Here is a 15,306-nt window from a genome sequence, read left to right on the forward strand (position 1 = left end):
TCAGAATCTCCTACATAGGGATTATCATTTGCAAAATTCCTACTCCATCTTATCATTGGCTTTATTTATTTTTAGTTGGCTGTTTATTTTGCAGACAGGAGCAGAAAAGGGATCTAGATTTTAAAGGACAGAGATACTGCTTTAAGGCACCTCAGGGCAGTTAGGATCAGCAGAGCAGACAGAAGACATTTACTTTTCATCACCAAATGTGTCCAACTTTTATAGTGCGAACAAACTTCCGTACTTGGAAGAGTGGCTTCCTGTGTTCCTGTGAGAAAGGCGAGCAGATGTCTCGTTCATGGCCACGTGGCGAAGGGAAAGCTATTCTGAATATCTTACCGCTCCACGATGTCTGGCCTGCTGGCTGGAGGCACTTTCACACCTCAGCCTGAGTTCTGAACCTGTCAGACGGCATGTTGGATACACAATTTCCCTAAGCAAAGAAAAGTTGGCTGTTTAATAAACCTGAACCACTTGTTGAAATGCTCAGACAAAAAAGGCAGGAATTAGAAATGAGCTGGCTTCCTGCGGATCAAGCCATACAAAGTCAGTGAGGAGATGTGCTTGGCGCTGTCCTCAGTCATGGACAAAGGAAGGCTATGTGAACCACGTCACAATCTCCAGCTCCGCAGCCTCTTCTCAAATTCGAGAGAACATCCTGACTAATATATCTCTATTACTTCGTCACATATGCAAGAGAAGAGTTGGGAGAAATGACCCATTTTAATTACCGTCACATACCCAGTGACTATCTGAGCAGACTAATAAACAGAATTCTAATTTCTGTGTGTGAGGTGGTTGGTATTAAGCAAAGAACACAGTTGCTCTCTACCTGGATGGGTTCTCCAGTCACAGGATTCATCACTTCTTTTGCAGAAATTCTCATCCCCAAGGCAAAGTTAGCTATTCTTTGAGCGTGACTTCCAATAGGCACCGGTACACCCCCAACCACCATATAAGCATCTCCTATTGTTTCCACCTGTAGGGGGGGTAGGGGATGAGGGAGGATTTAGAGGGTTTTCTTTTTTTTCCTTAAAGAACTTTTACTGAGATACAATTGACATACAATACACTGCATATATTTAAAGTGTACAATTTGATTTTTTTTTCTTATTAGTAATGTATATATGGCAATCACAATCTCCCAATTCATTCCCCTCCAATCCCCCCCCCCCCACTTTCCCCACTTGGTGTCCATATGTTTGTTCTCTACATCTGTGTTTAGAGGGTTTTCTTAACACACTAAGTATAACACTAAATATTTTTGTCATTTTCCATATATCGACAGAAGGACCATATTAAAACTGGTGGTTATTTTCTAGGGGCGTGAGGAGCGTGAGGAGGGAGAGGAGAAGAAAAATGACTCAGGAAACAGCCATGAGGCAGCCAAAAGGGCTTTCTGCTTTTGGTGGAGACAAGTCCCAGAGAAGACAAAGCTCCAGGGGTCATCATATGATGCTGTATATTAGATCCACATTATTTAGGTTAGACTTGCTGTTGAAATGGAGGAGTAGTATTCTCTGGGAACACAGTATGCCCCTCAAAGGCAATCTTAGCATTGGGAAGTATAAAAGGATTTTTTAAAAATTAAAATCCTAAAATACCTCCAATTCCTTTTTAGTTCTTCCTCCCAACCCCACTTCCTCCCATCCACACCAAACCCCAGACCAGTGAGGGGGAGAGGAGGACCCACCACCAGGTACATGCCCTGCCTAGGCACACAGGGACATGCACCCCAGAGCACCACACACTTACTTTGTAGACCTCGTGGACGCTGGTTAACCTGTCGAACTTGGAGTACATTGAATTCAGCATATTCACTATCTGGATAGGTTCACAGGCAGCACAGATGTTTGTAAATGTCACCACATCGCTGAACAGAACTGTGCAGGTTTTAAATTCTCCTGCAACATAAACCGGGTGTCAATGATAGCCAAGGATGGAGAATAACAATTGTACTCATTCTGCATTCAAGTGCCCTTTGGGAACCAAATCTGACTGTGCCTTGGAGAAAAGGAGTCAGAGGCCCATCACCATTCACCATCCACCCACCAGACATTTATTGTCTGTTATGAGCTGGTCATCATGCTGGAGAATCATATACTATGAAGCAGACGGGGTCCCTGCCCATAAGGAGCTCCTAGTCTAGCGAGGAGACAGAATGCAAACAAACAATAAGATGTGCAGAGCGCCGGGGGATGACAGGATGGATTGGGTGGGCACTGGTTTACAGACAAGCCCCTGGGAGGTGGGCCAAGGCAGGGCCTGAACTATGGGGGACTCGAAGGGGAGATTATTACCAGAAGTATACCTGCCCCGCCTCAGCAGGCACAACCTCGTCATGTACCCCCATGTTCTAGGGACAACACCCTGCAGTATTGACCTTCGTGGTGCCTCACCTTGGCTCTTGCTGTGCCTTTCTCCTGAAATGCCTTTCCTTTCTTGTTTCGCTGAAATTCAGCCTCAAGGCCCAGCTCAAGTGGCACAGCCTTCACACCCACACCCATCCCTGTCTCTTTCTCTTCTGACATTTATAGATTATTAATTTCCATGTTATTTAAGTTTCCACAGTAACTTAAGTGGTGGAAAAAGTATGAATTTTGGAGTTAAATGGTCTTCTGATTGGTTTCCAGCTCGTTTACTCATAAAGGAGGGAATCTGCTCAGCTGTTATGGCTAATAACACCTCCCTCACAGAAATGTTCAGAAAACAAAATGAGAAAGCATCCATAAAATGTCTAACAGGGATCCTGGCACAATAATTTCTCCTTAACCCCCATCAATGTATTCTGTATGTATCTGTCAAACCCACAAGATTATGAGTGTCTTTGGGTCCCCAGGACCCAGGACAGCACCCTGGCAGGTTCTCCTGCTTGTCTGGTGAATGAACACTCACTGGTGACAAATGGAAAGTGAGTCTGGAGTAAAGGTGGCATTCTTCCTCGAGAAACAGCTTGTTCTCCCAGAATGGTCCTTAGGGGAACCCCATGATTTATTTAATGTGTGAGTATATCATCTTCAGTTGTAGTGAAGAACCCTATCCATGGTCACTGTATGATTTTTATTATTCTCAATGTAGAGAAAAGAAAACTAGGCTATGCAGTTTAAGTACTTAGACCAAGACCACCTTGCTAACAAGTAATCAAGCCAGAATCCAAGCCCAGTTCCGTCTGGTTTCAGAGCCGGTGCCCCTAACCACCAAGGCGCACTGAGGCGGGAAGGGCGCGCCTCACCTGCGGCCACCTTTCTGCCCTCCTTCAGCTGGTTGGCCACGTGCTCAGGCAGCATGGCGTACAGCAAAGTCTCCGTTTTCTTCTTTTCGACAGCCAGGTGCTTGGAGAGGACCCTCAGCTCCTCCTTCTTCCTCTCCAGCTGGTTGGACAGCTCAATCTCCGCCAGGCGCTGCTGGTTCAGGAGGATGAGGTCCCTGGTGGTGTCGTGCGGGGCGATGTCGGAAAGGTGCATCTGGCACTCCTCCAGCTCGTGCAGGCTGCGGAGCTTGGGGGAGCACACGTACATCACGCACCGCAAGGACTCCATCCAGATCATCTGGCCTTCCCCCCACGGAGAGAAACGGGGAAACACAGCACGTCACCCGCAGGGGATGGCACAGCGCACCAGACCGCCACCCGCACAACACGCCCTTCTCTCCACGGCGCAGTCCCACTCCTTTCCTTTTAGCCAAAAGTCACGAAACTTATCAGTACTTTCTGTCTCCACGAGCTCCTCTCCCCCTCTCTCCGCAACGGCTCCCTCGGCGCTGCTTTTTTACCGTAAGGTGACTCCCATCCATGGCCTCCAAACGACCTGCCCCAGCACACATCTGTCATCTTTTGCTCACTTGGCTCTTCCGCTGTTTGAGGGTGCCAAGGGAACCCTCCTTCCTGGAATCTCCATTCTGGGGACTTCCCTGACACTTTCCCTCAGAGGTCCCCCACCTCTTGCAGTTTCTCCTTTGGGACTTGCATTCATTCCTTAGATGCTGCGGTTGTCTTTTCATATTCCCCACCTGCAGCCCCTACCGTGCTGACGGTGAATCTGAATTTACAGAGAAACCTTGCTTCCTGGACTCGAGATGCTGATCACTACTAACAATAGGTGTTTATCGTCTTATGATGAAAGCAGTAGACACTGACTGCAGAAAATGAAAACAGTGGGAGAAAATAATAAAAATCACCCATAATCACATCACAGATGATTATGGTTAATATTGGAGGGTGTTATCTTTTTACTACCAAAAAAATGGGATTATCAGCCATCTTCTTTTTATAATCTCAATTTTTCACTTAAATTATATAATAGGTATTCTTCCGTAGCATCAAATATGGATAGGTATTATTTTTCGCTGGGTGCATTGATTATAAACTTAAACAATATGCTAACATTGATTATATTATGTCTATTTTATCATTCCATAAACAACACTGTGCAATGAACAAGTTTGAGGTACATCGTTGTGCATAATTGCGGCTGTTTTGTTAAAGGATATATTCTTAGACAAAAATCTGCTCATTTTTAAGATTTTTGATACATATTGCCAAATTGCCCTCTATATTGTGACAATTTACACTCCAAGCAATGATTTTTTAAAATTATTGTATTACTGTTAGGTATTTATACATGGATGTCTGCAACTGAACTCACCTTCAATCCCCACTGCTAATCTTCTCTTTTTTCTTACTTCTTTTATCAGAGACATTTTTATTTCCTACCATGAGCCAGGCACACTCTTTTAGGTGTGGAAGAGGGTACAGCAGAGACTCAAACTGACAAAGCTGCCCTCAAGGTGTTTACAGCGTATCTTTTCTTAATCACACATTTATAACCCAATTACCTAAGCAAGAAAGCTAATAATTACCCCAATAGTCTCTCTTTCTCAACCTCTACACCCAGTCACCAATTTCTGCATTAAAGCTGTTCCCCCATTATCACCCCAGAGCCACTGCCTGACTGCATTCAGCACTCAAAGCTTCTCACTTGCTCTCCAGGGGCAGCCTCCCTCTGGCCTCCCAGACTCCAACTTCTCAACACTCTGGTCCATCCTTCACATGGCTCCAGAGTGAAGATTCTAAATCTCAAATCTGATCATGGTAGACATTTAAGAATGTTTCCAACTATACGATTGAGCTCAAGTCCTCATCTCACCAGCCTTCTCTCCCCTCACTCACTCTACGACTCACTCAGGGCTCCCAGAACATTTCATTTTCCTCTTGGATGTCTCTATGGCTCTGCCTGTGTTTATGCCTAGAATACCTAATAGTCAGTACAATAGAAAGCTCAAAATATGTGCCCCCTTATATCATATACAAAAATTAACTCAAAATGGATTAAAGACCAAATGTAAGAGCTAAAACTATAAAACTATTAGAAGAAAACATAGGAGAAAAGCTTCATGACATTGGATTTGGCAATACTTTCTGGGATGTGACACCAAACCACAGGCAACAAAAGGAAAAATAGGTGAATTGGACCACATAAAAAGTAAAAAAAGCTTCTGTGCATCAAATGACACAATCAACAGAATGAAAAGGCAACCCACAGGGTGGGAGAAAATATTTGCAAATCATAAAGGGTTAATATCCAGAATATATGAACTCCTACAACACAACAATAAAAAACCAATCCGATTTAAAAACGGACAAATAATTTGAATAGACATTTCTCCAAAGAAGATATACAAATGGCCAATAAGCACATGAAAAATGCTCAACATCACTAATCATTAGGGAAATGCACTGTGAGATACCATGTCATACCCATTAAGATACCTATTATAAAAAAACAAAAGCAAAAACAAACAATAGCAGTGAATAACAAGTGTCCATGAGGATGTGGAAAAATTGGAACTTGTGAACTACTGATGGGAATATGAAATGGTGCAGCAGCTATGGAAAATAGCATGGCCGTTCCTCAATAAATTAAAAATAGAGTTACCATATGATCCAGCAATTCCACTTTTGGATATATACTAAAAGGAATTGAAAGTAGGGACTTGATGAAACATTTGTACACCCATGTTCATAGCCGCATTATTCATCATTCAAAAAGTAGAAGCAACCCAACTATCCATGGACAGATAAATTGATAAGCAAAATGTAGTCTCTACATGTGGGAATAATACAATAATTCAGCCTTAAAAAGGAAGGAAATTCTGACACCTGCTACAACATGGATGAAACTTGAAGGCATTATGCTAAGTGAAAAAGACAGTCACAATAGGACAAATACTATATGATTCCACTTATATGAGGCACATAATTTAGTCAAATTCATAGAGACAGAAAGTAGAGTTGTGGTTGCCAGGTGCAGGGGGAGGAGAAAATGAGGAGTTGGTATTTAAAGGAGTTTCAATTCTGCAAGATGATAAAGTTCTGGAGATGGATGGTGGTGATGGTTACATAACACTGTGAATGTACTTACCACTACCCAGCTGTACACTCAAAAATTGTTAAAATGGTAAACTTTGTGTTATGTTATGTTCACCGCAATTGAAACAAAACCAAAAACAAAATGTGCGCCCTATTAATAGTAGGTCAGATGATCACGTTGCTATATAAAGGACAGACCATTTCATGAGTACAAATACTACACCTGCATCCTAAACACTTTGGTAACAGAGACCAGAATTTTATAGTTATATATAAATATAATTAGAGTTCATTTATGTCTAAATTAGACATGGTTTAGGAAATGAAATGTATTGTTAACTATAGATTAACCCAAATGGGAAAAAAATATACTGCTTTCAATGTAGTTCCCCACTTTTGATCCAACTTTTTTGAGGAAATTAGAAAACTCCTTCCCCTTCTGTCTGGTCTCCCAGAGCAGAGAGCAACGGGGAGGAGCGCGTTACTACCTCGGAGTTTGAGTGCGGGCTGACTTCTCCACGCTGCAGGCATCATCTCCCTTCGCGCTTTCAGGACAAATTGGCTGTTGATAAATCTGCAGATGCTGGAAATGTTGAAGGTAACCTGGGGATGGACGATGGAGAAGTACTCATCTAATCGAATCTTCTGGGTTTGGAGTCCTGGGATGTACTTCTGAATGTTCACTCCAGCTTGTCTGACTCGCAGCTATCCACAGAGACACATGTGAGACCGTGGAAGAGATGGCAACCTGTGTGTAAACTTTCCCCTAGAAATAGCATCTGCCCATGCTTTGCAACTCGCTAGGGAGAAAGGGGCCAGTAATGGAATAAATACCATGAAAGTATTTTAAAAAGCAAATCTGCAGCTAATCTCTGAAAGAGCAAAGAGTAATAGCATGGGAGTGCCCAAAAGCACAGCTTTTCTCTGACTAACAAGAAAGTGGTTAAAGCTGTTAATGGGGGACTTCCCTGGGGGTCCAGTGGTTAGGACTCTGAGCTTCCACTGCAGGGGGCACCGGTTCCATCCCTGTTTGAGGAACTAAAAAAAAAAAGCTATCAAGGGGGATAACAGGTCTTCCCTTGCTTTAGTCCTGTCTTTCTGTCTTTGTCTCTGTCTCTTTGAAATTAACTAATAAACTAGAAAATTCTGTAGCTTGGACCTGAAGCCCAGGTCTGGGTGAAGGTAGGAATCCATCATGGAGTTGGGGAGACGCCTTTCACTGCCATCTCTAGGGAACACACGGAAGGAAAAAACAAAACGAGCACCCTTTACGTAAAAAGTCCAATGCTAGCCCAGGTTATCCAGGAATAGTTTAATTTCACTCTGTCAGGTTGTAAAAACCAACCTAGCCTTATGGAATAAGTGTCATTAAATTTTCTGTTTCTATGCCTAAAACTTAAAAAGAAAGTTTTAAAAGTAGATCAGAATCTTGTGTTACTAGTAATAAAAATAATAATATCCTCATGGCATTGGGAGAAAAGCCACATTACAGAGCTTTATAATTCCCTAGTGGTTTCATATAGGGGTGTTTGATTTCCTTAGATCATAAATTCTCTGCAGTCAGAGATGGCCCTCAAGTGAATAAACATAGAACCTGTATCCAGCATCCACTGGTAGGTGATGATTTGACATATAAATGCATTCACATAAATATCAGAGGAAATCAAAATGGCTGTAGGCATTTCAACTGATAATTTTGGGGCCAAATTTATTTTGCCTAATTGCCCTTTAAATGAGTGCATAATCAATTCAATTTGATCAATCAATTTTATCCAAGAAAACTGGTCATGACACTTAAATGGTCACTGTCTGCCGGACCTCCCCCAGAACAGTGGCGTGAGTGGGCTCAGGCCTCTCCTCCACCTTCAAGGTGCAGAAAGAGAAGCTGGGTGGAATTGAGCCATCCACGGTGGCCGCAAGGACGGGGAGTGGTCACACTCAGAATCCCACCCTGCCATTGCCTCTGTGTTCTTTTGTTTCTTGGTGCAGTGGTTTCAGTGTCATCTCCTTTTTCTTTAATAGTGAACTTGCTCGTACACTCGCTAGTTCTAACCCCTTGGCACTACTCCCTTCCGTGTCTATCAGGAAGATGCTGCCTTCTGGTTTCTGGAGGATGCTACCATGAAAATGAAGGCAGTGGTCCTGCCAGGCTAAATCCTAGCCTCCCAAACCCTGGCTACTCCTCATGGGCTTGAAAGTCCCCCCGAGCCGTAAAAGACTACACAACTTACTCCCCTCCCAGCTTATCCCGGATTCAAGAGGAAAAGGGCCTCTTACTGATTCATCAAATACCACGTGGAAGGGAAAAGCATTGCAGAATGTCTTCGCTTCAATCCAGAGCCGCTCAGGATAAATCGGTTCAAAGGTGTCCCTGAGATGCCCTGGACGGAGAAAAAGAATCCCATTCACAGGTAGCTCAGGCCACCAACCCAAGAGAGTATCTCAAATGTTTCCTGGGCAAAGCACAGTCCCACTGCTCAGCACGAGTTCCCTCAGCGTCTCCAGATGGCCACAGCAATTCGGCTTCCAAATTAAAACAAACAGAAAACTTGCTACCAGGTTGAGAAGCCCCCCCACCCCCTGCCAAGTTTCTGCCCGCCACTCAAGGGTTCCTGGGCCAATTGAGTGTGTCTCGCCATGAAAACAGGGCCGGCATTGAAACGCTGACAGCCAGACAATGAGCTCGCAGAGCAGAGCGTGTGCGCCCGGCCCACGTCAGGGACATTTGCCATGGAGCTTTGGAGACTGACAGTTTTGGGTGGCACATGAAAATTTAACCAACAGCCCTATTTGGCAGGGGGTAGAGATTCGAAATGGAGCCTTTTTGATATGAAAATCTCCTAGACAAAGGTTGTCAACCGCATGTTTGACTCGCTTGCCATGGCTTGAGGGACTCAAAATGCAGTCCTTTGAGCCCTGCAGACCTTCTCCCAGATGCATGTCATCACGACCCATGGGGCACGACCAGGCGTCTCCAGCTCTCTGCTGCCAGTGGGCTGGAGCCCCTGCTCTGACTCGGATCTTAGGCGCTGACCATGAGACCAGCTCAGTGCCAACGGGGGCAACTTTGAAAGCCTAATGCCTTCATTTTGCAGGTGGAAGATGGAGGACTTAGGTTGCCCAGGGAGACAGCCAGAAAATCTGCTATCCTGGCTCTCGATCCAGTGTCCTTCGCACTCCAGGACACCCTGATTCTTATCTACAGACTTCCAGGCCAGAAATGCACCCTAGTCCCGAAGTCCTGAGTTGCTGTGGAAAACAGCGTCCTTGATAATATGTCAGCACTCATCCTCCTCCTTTTCAGCACAGTCACCAACGGGGGCTGAGTCTGATCCCCCCTCGGGCAACTCCCCTGATCATAGGCGAGACTGTGCCTCCGAGTCACCCCCTGCACAAATAAAAGGGGCAAAGGAAGGCAAGTGAGAGTCTGATGTTTTAAAGTTAGAAACCACGCCTGCCAGATCCAAGCTCTGCAGAAATCAGTGGCCTCCTGATAATAGAGGACTGTGCCCATCTGCGTGCAGGAAGCAATCATTCTGCTCTGACAGCCAAGGTCGGGAGAAGAGCCTACTCACCTTTTCCAAACATGACTATGCTTCTCACAACTTCCCAGCGGGACTTTTTCACAGGACAAACAGAGACCCTCAAATACTTCTCTTTCATCCTAAGGAAAGCTGCCTCCAGGGCCTGCAGATGGCAGGGAGAGAAGCATACAGCTCTGGTCATGTGACTGGTCATGTGACAGGAGATGCAGGAGCCCCGTTTGCTATGATGGGGCCAGAGGAAGAGTGAGGCCACAGGAGGTCAGATTCAGCAAGACTTCATCAGCCCCAAGACTGTTATCCAATTACTCCTCATGCTGTTTCTCTACCAAAGGCAGCAAGACCTTTTTACAAAATCTCAAGCGGTGCGGTGCTGGCAGGAAAATCACACAGGAACTTCTCTTCCTGTGGTTTTGCAGTGAACAGACCCTGGTGGGGGGGGGGCGGTCTTAGAATACTCTAAGATTTTGCAGTGAACAGACCCTGGGGCAGTGGGGGGGGGGGGGTGTCTTTGAATTCTCTAAGATGTAAACATTGTGTGCTCCAGGAATTGCAGACTTCTCTGAATATTCGTATGAGCTCTGTGGACACAGAGAGCCGTGCACCTCATAGATGTGGTGCCTAAACAGATAACAGTCATGCCGCAAGCTGCAACTGGGGCAGCCGAACAGGCCCATGAGTTGACTCCAGACCCCCGACTGGCCCCAGCTATGGAAGAGGGCACTCAGGGCTTGAAAGGTCAATTTACACCCATGAGAATTGCAAAATAAGCCCCCGGATCCAAATTTCAAGGTCTTTACATTGGTATTTTTTTAATAGCTAAAAACATTCCAGGCTAAGGCCCCAGAGAGCCTCCCACTTTTTTATCCAAATGACCTTAACCCAGCAGTTCTCAACCGATGGTGGCTTTGTCCCCTGCCTTGGGGACACTTGGCAATGCCTGGAGACATTTTTGATGGCCACAACCTGGGATGGCGGGGTCAGCTGGGTGCTACTAGCATCTAGTGAGTAGACTGGGGACGCTGCTAAACATGCACAGGACAGCCCATCATAACAAAGATTATCTGGTCCAAAATGTAAACAGTGCTGAGACCGAGAAACCCTGCCCGAAATCCACAATTAGGAGGTCTAGTTGATTCTGTTCTTTGCATAGACCATTCCAAGACTGGCTGCTCCACCAGGAGAAACTGTGCTTTCTGAAGACACAGCACACTGGTACCTCTTGGTCTCTCTGGCTGTCCTGAGTGTCTTGTGATCCCTTTGGCTTTGCCCTTCTCACCTGTCTGTGCGACTTCTGCACAATCAGAAACACAACGTGCTCCTTCTTCCCTGTCCTCTCCTCCTCTTGATTCACGTCAAGGATATCCATGGTCACGTCAATGTTGAAGAAGTCTTTGGCCACAGACTCAATGATACCTGCAGCAGAAGCACACCTATTGGTGAGGGATGGCTGAAGGCAGTTGTGTCAACAAAAATCATAAAATAATCAAGTTATATAACTTTTGATAAATATTCCAGAGTTCACCAAGTCCAGGCCCTGCAGCAAGGCAGGCAGCATATGACAGATAAATAAATTAAAAAACAATAACTTAAAGACAGAGATTTATGTGACTGGATACTAAATATATCCCTACTACTCTGATTTCTAGTTTAGCATCTATTCATTCGTATTTTTCCAGGAAGGCATTCAACTCAAACAAATTCTGGAGAAAATGTAAGCAAAATTCAATTGTAAAAGCATCAAGGAACATGTTTTTAAAAGTGTTCCTCTGGGGATCTATGCCAGAGTTCTAGTATAAAACATGGGGGAAATGCATGAAGGTATCCATCACAGCACTGTTTGCAATAGAAAAAGAGCAGTATCAACTAAAAGCTCAACAATAGGGGACTCATTAATTACTCCGTGAAATATGATTCAGGCCTTGAGGACCATGGTTTTAAAGACTGTGAAAACATAAAAGGATCCTTTTTCTATAACTTTTTATGACTACATAAAAAATACAAAATAATATGCAGAATTATCAAAACTATGTATAAAAACTCACATAATGAAACTGCTGAAATAATGAAAATCATTCCTTCTTTTGGTACTTGGAAACTTATTTTAAGGCTCAACTTTGGGAGTCATGGTCAAGAGAACAAAGAGTCAGACTACACGAGATGTGGAACTTTAACTTCCGATCCACAGCCGGCTGTTACTCATCCTTGGGGATTTATGGGGAAAGACATCCTTACTCCGGAGACCTCATAGCTCTGGGTCTGGTTAAGCCATCCCCATACCTGGTACAATGTGGCACAGACCGCTTCTATCCGAGTAGTAATGGAGAAGCATCTTCCCGTCTGCTCCTCTCTCCACACGAAATGATGGTGCCTTCATCTCCTAATTAGAAGACACAACACATTTTTTCCAGTGGATACAAGTTGTCTAAATTATGTTTTGAGACTTTGTGAAACAATAGTACTTACTCATTACACCAGGCAGAACTGTATCCCCAAACCCCCTCCAATCACATAAAAATAAACCCTGGTTTCAGTCCCTAAAAGTCAGGAATTTCATATCATACCTAATCACATAACCACCTCTATATGCAAGCATCAGCTCTATTGTAAAGAGGAGAAAACTGAGGCTCAGGGAAGTTAAGGTCAGATTCACTGTAGAACAACATTTTGACCTCCAAATGAGCCTTTCTGCCATGCCATGGTGCCTCTACCTACACGCCAAAAGGTGGCTGGCTGCCGTGCTCGGCCTGTGACCAAGTGGCCATGAGCATCTTCACTGTGAAAGATCAGGGGCTTGGAGGAATTGGCAAGTGGAGAAAAGTTCATCTCTTGTTCTGAAAGAATAATGCCATCTGTGGTATAAAGTTGCACATCTGGAAAATTAAGGATACATCAGAAGAGATCATCTTTCTCCAGGAATAAATGTTAACATCCAAGTATACGTACCACCTCATGGTGGATTATGTCAGGACATAAGGATAAAGGCTTTGCCTGGCAGAATCCCTGCAAGAAACAATTTTCTCTCCCATTTGATTAGTAAGCAGCTCAGCACCCTGGCTCACAGCTTTCGGTCTGAGTGAGGGAGGAGATTAAGGAAGTGGATTCCTTCTGAGAATATTTGTTCTCTTCCAAAGTGGTTGGGGGTGGGGGTGGGGGGCTGGTCAGGGAAAGGAGTAGGGAGGAGGCAGGGAGGGAGTTTCTCCCAAGTATTTATCTTTCCAAAAGCATATACAAAGAGAAAGTATGTATTTGTGTGTTTACATTTGGACTGAGTCTAAAGAAGATTTGAGGCAGCACATATAAAAAGCATATGACAAAACAGAAAATTAAAAGTTATTTCAAAAAATCATATCCAAAGCCTACATAGTGAAAACAAAACAGCGGAGTACAAAAGGGCTGAAATTAAAATCCACAAGCTTTTGCTACCATTTCCACCCTCACTTCTCACCCTAGCCTAGGCCACTTCCTACACATACTTCTTGAAGTTTGTGTTTTTAATCTTCTGGTCAATGTCTCCAACTCTCTAAATAATAAGATTATACTTTTATTTCTTTTAATTGAAATGGGTTTTATAAAAGTGGAGAATCAGAGCAGTGGGAAAATAATGAGAAGGCCAGAGCATGATCTTTGGAGGCAGACACACCTGGGGTTGGGTCTTAGCTCAGCCACCACAACCTGGCAATTTGGGACAGTTACTTGACCTTTCTGGACCTCAGTTTTCTCATCTGTATAATAGGAAAAATAAGAGTACCTAATCTTAGGGGTAAGAGAATAATTCAATGTTTATGCATTACGTAGCCCAACATGTCTCATAATTGGCATTCAAATGAGAGTTAGCTAAAAAATAACAAGGTTAAAGGCACCGTTAAAACCAGAAACCAGAAATGTAAGGTACTGACAAATTACTAGAGACAGACATAAAGGAAAAGTCAGCTTTATCTTATCGTATTTTTGCCTAAAAAGATAATCTATAACTTTTTTCGCAGTAGAAAGCACTGTGCAACTACCAGGTATTATTGCATGTATTTTATTTCAGCTTATAAATTTTAACATTTATATATTTTATTTATCTCATTATGTGCAAAATGTCCTCACTGACCCCAGAGGAGTTCCAGTCTATGTCTTCTCTAGCACTGCTTTAGCAAATGAAGGAATGACTATCAGAGGAAGGGTAGCAGGAGTAGGTATAAAAACAACGGACCTGGGATTTCAGAACCTCCATTCCTTTCATCTTTATTCCTAAAAATGACAGTAATATGGTGAGAACAATATCTGGAACATAAAAGATATTCCATAATATTTTTATTTAATGAATAAAAGGATATTCTTCTCCAGAACTGTGACTTAAAATATTAGCCCAATTTTCACATGAAAGATGCTACATTTAAAATACTATGGAAAATCATTTATGGGTCTTAATTGTATTTCTTTCCATACTAATTGTAGTGCTTTAGTGAAGAAATTTAAAAGGAAGTTGCCATATGAATTATTGTAGTTTTAAAACTGGCCATACAGAAAAGAGAGTAAAAAAACATAATGGAAGGAAGTTATTAATTATAGAATGCCTTTTCTGGACTGATTACAATGCTAGAGACTTTTACATGTTATCTCTTGTAATCCATACATCACTATGGAGCACATCTTTTTTCCTATTTATTCCTTTTTATTTCTCTGTGTGTCCAATGCCTAAAAAGCACTTGGCACATAGTAGGTACTCAATACATATTTATTAAATAAGTGAAAAAATTGAAGACCAGAGAGGGCAAGTAACTTGCCCAAGATGACACAGCTAGGAAGTTGCAGAGCTGGTCAGACAGCATGGTAGGCTCATGTGATTCCATAGCCAGGGCTCTCTCCACTCCCTCTCTTCCTGAGTAGTTCATATGATAACAACAGGACAGATGCTACTTGAAGTCAATTAAGTCTCCAAGCCTCTTATTCCTTTCCTGAAAATGGAGAAAATAACCGTTTTCCCATTTAACACCTATGAGGGTACATTGTGGTTGATGAGGCAATTTCACATCCATAATCCCACTTTCTACTCATGACAACCCGTTAAGGGTAGTTATGAGCATTCAAAATAGAAATGGTGAAGAACGAGCCTAGAAAACTCTAAAGGGCTCTACAAACAAATATGAACCATTTTATATGAAATGCCACTTTGCCTTTTCAATAAAGCATTTTCTTTTGTCAAAAAGAAAAGGGAGTCTGGCCATTTAAATTTCCAATGATCTCTACAAACAAGAAAACCGAGGACTGAACTCCAGAAGGACAGATCCCAGTAGGGAAATTAGTTTAGCACCTCAGGCAGTCCCGACGCGGGTTAATCAGAGTTGGATGGTTTCCGATTCCGACTCTTGGCCCTGTCAAGTCTTTCCTTCTAATACATGAATAAAT

The 15,306-nt window shown here is 43.3% G+C and overlaps 1 protein-coding gene across 1 annotated transcript in view; it reads right to left on the minus strand.

Moving 5' to 3' along the window:
* The window catches only part of LOC130835598 (guanylate cyclase soluble subunit beta-2-like), a 64,097-nt gene that overhangs the window by 22,772 nt on the left and 26,019 nt on the right, over positions 1-15,306 (minus strand). Inside the window, exons 4-11 of the mRNA XM_057707209.1 lie at positions 12,190-12,289; positions 11,129-11,325; positions 9,943-10,054; positions 8,645-8,748; positions 6,856-7,072; positions 3,233-3,553; positions 1,756-1,904; positions 833-979 (exon numbers count right to left, since the gene is read on the minus strand). Of these exons, the coding sequence (XP_057563192.1) occupies positions 833-979; positions 1,756-1,904; positions 3,233-3,553; positions 6,856-7,072; positions 8,645-8,748; positions 9,943-10,054; positions 11,129-11,325; positions 12,190-12,289 (1,347 nt within the window). The remainder of the gene's footprint in view (positions 1-832; positions 980-1,755; positions 1,905-3,232; positions 3,554-6,855; positions 7,073-8,644; positions 8,749-9,942; positions 10,055-11,128; positions 11,326-12,189; positions 12,290-15,306) is intronic.

This window comes from Hippopotamus amphibius, chromosome 14 (assembly GCF_030028045.1).
Source record: "Hippopotamus amphibius kiboko isolate mHipAmp2 chromosome 14, mHipAmp2.hap2, whole genome shotgun sequence".
NCBI lineage: Eukaryota > Metazoa > Chordata > Mammalia > Artiodactyla > Hippopotamidae > Hippopotamus > Hippopotamus amphibius.